The 4,366-nt window shown below is 55.9% G+C and overlaps 1 protein-coding gene across 1 annotated transcript; it reads right to left on the reverse strand.

The window, feature by feature from the left end:
- Positions 1 to 2,924: 2,924 nt before the first annotated feature.
- Positions 2,925 to 4,122, reverse strand: LOC123171054 (uncharacterized). Its single transcript, XM_044588721.1, has one exon. It carries the CDS (start codon positions 4,027 to 4,029, stop codon positions 3,343 to 3,345), a length of 687 nt encoding a protein of 228 aa, XP_044444656.1. The 5' UTR covers positions 4,030 to 4,122; the 3' UTR covers positions 2,925 to 3,342.
- Between the last annotated feature and the right edge of the window lie 244 nt (positions 4,123 to 4,366).

The following is a 4,366-nucleotide window of genomic DNA, read 5'->3' on the forward strand; positions in this document are numbered from 1 at the left end:
CATAAATAGGACGGTTTGGGGTGCCCCGTTGGGCCAGTCATTTTTTGTCCCAACAGTCCGTCCAGACGAATGGGACTAATTGAGGCCTCCTGAACCTAAAAAAAAAAGAATTTGAGGCCTCCTTGTAGGTGCTCATACATTAAAGCAAGATCTTCGTCCGATCTCTGGGAAGATATAGAACTAGGGTTTCCCCCATAGCATTGCTGAAAGTAGCGACACGACTTGCTATGATGATGCCTTCGACAAGGTAACGACGCCAAGAGACGCCACCATCGTCTGCCATGACCGTAGTCGAGGCTCGGTCTTCACCGGTAGTCTTGCCGCTCCAAGCTCGCAACCGGAGAGATTTGATGACAGATCCACCTCCACTTCCTGGCCGGTTGCCACCACCACACAAGCGCGCAGTAGGAGGTAAACATCGCCGGTACACCGCGAGCCAATTCACCGCTGCTCCACAGGCCCGCCCAAACCCGTCGACCCGCAAAACGAACCAAGAGTAGAGGCAGCAACAACCACGGACCTTGCAGATCTTGTGATAGATCCGCTCTCCCTTGTTGTCGAGACCGGTGTCGCTGCCATACCGCCGACGAGAAGGAGAAGGGCGCTGCCGCCGCCATGGATGGGGATCCATGCCGTCCCCATACGGGCTTTGCCCGACGGCAACCCGGGGCTCCGTAAAAAACCAGACCCAAAACCGACACCGCTACGGTAAAATGGACACAAACAAGGTGACCAAATGCGATAGAGCACCGCAAATTTCCCTGAAGTCTGAAGATGGACCTGGGGGGTGAGAACGCGAGGTTCGTCAGTTACATCGATCATAGTCCTGACTAATTCGTTCAAACTAAACTAAACGGATCATGTAAGTAGTAGTCAGATCCGTTGATATCCTTGTTTGCCGGATGCTGCAGAGGAAGTTGGTTAGCTCACCACACCACACCTGCACACGCACAGCAGAGCCGCTCCAAACTCGCGATGGCCAGTCTCTTTCGGAGAAAAAAGCATGACCAGTCCTCTGGTCGTTCGTTGCTACTCCATCCATGACGAGTGTGGCCACAGCGAGTGCGGGTCGCCGGCCTCTTAATAACTGCAAGCGCGCCACCAATCGGCATCCCCGCCCTCGCTTGATCCGATGCCGACCTTGTTGATATCATCGGGAGGACACTCTCCGTCACAGAGTAGAGGATTGCTTGCCAACCAAGAGAGCGACATAAAGCGGTGCTGAAGACTTTGGCCTCGATCGATCGGGAGCATGCAGATGCAGATGCGGCACCGCCCAGCTCCGCTCCCGGTGTCTTGCTGGTAGGACGCTGCCTCCTGCGCTGGACCATGTACGTAGTACTTGCGTAACGCCATTGATGCGCAATGCAATCGAACGTACCACCAACCACGTACTAGTACGTAATGCTACGGTACGACACACCGCGAGCGCGTCGTCTGCCTGTGCCGTCGTGTGGTTGTTGCCGCAGGCAGGCGCGACCGTGTGCCAGATGCCGCGTACGTACGCCCATACATACGTTCTGCAGTTCACTGTTCATCGAGATCGGGCGGATCGGGCTATTGATGCATGGAGACGCTGCGGTACGCGCAACCGGCCGGCCGATCGGCCGATCGACAGTGCTCTTAACCGCGTAGATCGATCGAGCTACATTCCGTCGGAGGTGTTGCACGATAAATTGCAGGAGCGTACGCGCCTCGGCCACGTAGAGGCAGTCATATAAGTAGGTCTTCAAGTACCAACCGGTGCAGGTCTAGCTGGCAAGCTACCCAGCGGATCTGTACGTTAGATCCTAAGTATGTACGCAGATTTGAGGTAGTGCGTACGATCGATCCACACTCGAAAAGCGATCGGGTCCCTCCAAGAAATTCCACAATAGATGTACTGGATCGACCGCGCGCATTGCAGTATGTTGGTAGTACTACTCGGCGCCGACGACACAACGTAATAAGCAGATGGCTGTGGGAATTGGTTGCGCTAACACACACACCGTAGCCCCATATGTGGCGTACACGCAGTGTATAGTTCATATTCGTACCTCTACGGGCGGAGTCCTGGCCGACGCAAATGTAGGCAAGTTACTACGGCGCGTTTTTGCATTCAAGTTCGATCGTAAGTGTGTGTGTAGCTCCAAATAGAGTATGATGAGAAAGTACAACAAATAGTGTGAATTTCAAACATTTTTTCGATAAAGGGTGTTCTTAATTGACTCAAAATATAGCATCGAGGGATACAATTATAGTGAGTACACACCCGGCCTCTGCATAACTAGGATGCACACAACCAACACTAACACACGCATATAAAAAATCACGTCGGCAAATAGCAAAGTCATCAAGACCAAAGCTATGCCTAGGCAAAAGAAAAAGAAAATAAAAACCCCGAAAGCGATAAAAGCAATGATTGACAGCATACAACAGTGACCATCGGCACAAACCATCTCTTGACAACACAAGGACTACAAGGGAAGTTCTTTAAAAGCGACGTCTCCAGGAAGAGAACGACGTGCAAGCGCCGCCGTCGCCCGACCAACCATCGAAGGTTAGATCGTGGGTTTTCACCTTGAAGATTAAATCTGATTAAACTCCGAGCAATGCCTTCATCAAGTTAATGACGTGGAGAACGCCACCATTGCCAGGTATAACCAAATGGTCAGACGTAGGGTTTTCACCCCGAAGTTGAGACTGTATTTGGTCGATCCTAGAATTTCAAACATTTGGAGAAGTTACTGTATTGGTCCGCTACGCAGCTGCTGAACGAGAAAGAATCAGTATCTGTGAGCTGTGCATAATTAGTCCACCGTCAATGTTAGCACCCTCGCACCGACAAAAATTTCAGGCAACTCCCAAACATGGTAACGTGCTCAATCGTCATGCGCACCCAAACAAAATGCAAGCGGAGATCCAAACGTGGGATTAGTTCCAGACGGTGAGGCTCCGAGTCTCGAGACACGTGAAACTGTCGGATCTAGTCGCGATCGACAACAAGCATTCCATTTCTCCACAGTCCACAGCCACGCCCACTAGACAACAGCAACAAAACGTTCCAAAGGTAAAATGGCGACATGCCCGTGTCGTGTGCCCGGCCGGCAGCGGCCACAGCAACACGCCAACGCTAAACGACCAAAACGAACCATGCACTTATGCTGGATCACTAGAGCTATCAGACGCAGGAACAGACACCGGATCGAGGCAGGAACCAATGGAACGATCGATCAACTTCAAGTCGTATAGATGGTAGACAACTTTAATTATGGTGGCCCAGCCCGACCGCTGCATGGACTGGGAGTGGAACGGAACGACGTGCATGACGGCGACCGGACGGCGAGAGGAGGCCTGCCCGGCCTACGGCCCGCCCTGCACCCAGACGGGTTCCCTCCGGCCGCCGCAGAACTTCACCATCCACGGGCTCGGCCGGACCCCGAGGCAGAGCATCCCCGTCATGGCCGGCGCCTCGTAGTACTGGTAGTGGTGGGCGCCGGCTTCGTCCAGGCAGCTGCTCGAGCCGCCGGAGAAGAGCCAGCGGGTGGACGACGAGGACGACTGCACCGACGCCGCGGACGAGGACACCCGGGACCTGCCGAGCGCGATCCGGCGGAACACGGCGGCGATGAAGCCGATCTTGACCCACTTGAGCCTCCTGTAGCCGCCGCAGCAGCACTTGCAGCTCCTGTCGCCGGCGGGGGCGCCCTTGCTCCTGCGGCCCTGCAGCCTGCCGCTGTCGCCGTACGACGACGCGGTGGCGGCCCGCGCGTGGTAGGACGGCGGCGGGGTGATGGCCGGGACGGCGGGGAGCGCCTTCCTGCAGCAGGAGGTGGCGTCCTTGGGCGTGCCCGGCTGGGACTCCCAGCCGAAGGGCACGGCGGCGGGGCCGGCGCCGTAGTAGCGGAAGGAGGGGTTGGCGAGGGAGCTCTCCCTGGTGAGCAGCCGCGCGTAGAACTCGCCGTCGTGCGTGATGCGGAGCGGGCTCTGCGGGCAGCTCGGGGTCGCCGCGCCGCTGCGAGCCTTGGGGGGCGTCTCTCGCCCTCTCATGGTGATGGTATGGTCTCTGGGTAGGTGGTGTGGTGGGCGGACGGAATGGAATGGGGGAGGGTGTTGGTCGCTGCGTGGGAGAGTGTGGAGCGCGGACGATCCGAGAAGTGGAGAGATCCGATGGCGCGTTTTATATGCAGGAGGAGCTCTTGACTCCTCGGTGGTCACTTGCGATCCAAACTACTCGCACACCTTTTTCCTTGCCCACTTGCGGGGAATGACACGCTGGCACGTGCCGACGGGGGAGCGTGCCAATCAATGCTTGTGTGTATACAAACGCACGACGCGTCAAAAGAGTCGTAGCTCGCGTTCTGCACGAATTGCAGTATGTTTCTTC

This window comes from Triticum aestivum, chromosome 1D, assembly GCF_018294505.1.
Source record: "Triticum aestivum cultivar Chinese Spring chromosome 1D, IWGSC CS RefSeq v2.1, whole genome shotgun sequence".
In the NCBI taxonomy this organism is placed as follows: Eukaryota; Viridiplantae; Streptophyta; class Magnoliopsida; order Poales; family Poaceae; genus Triticum; species Triticum aestivum.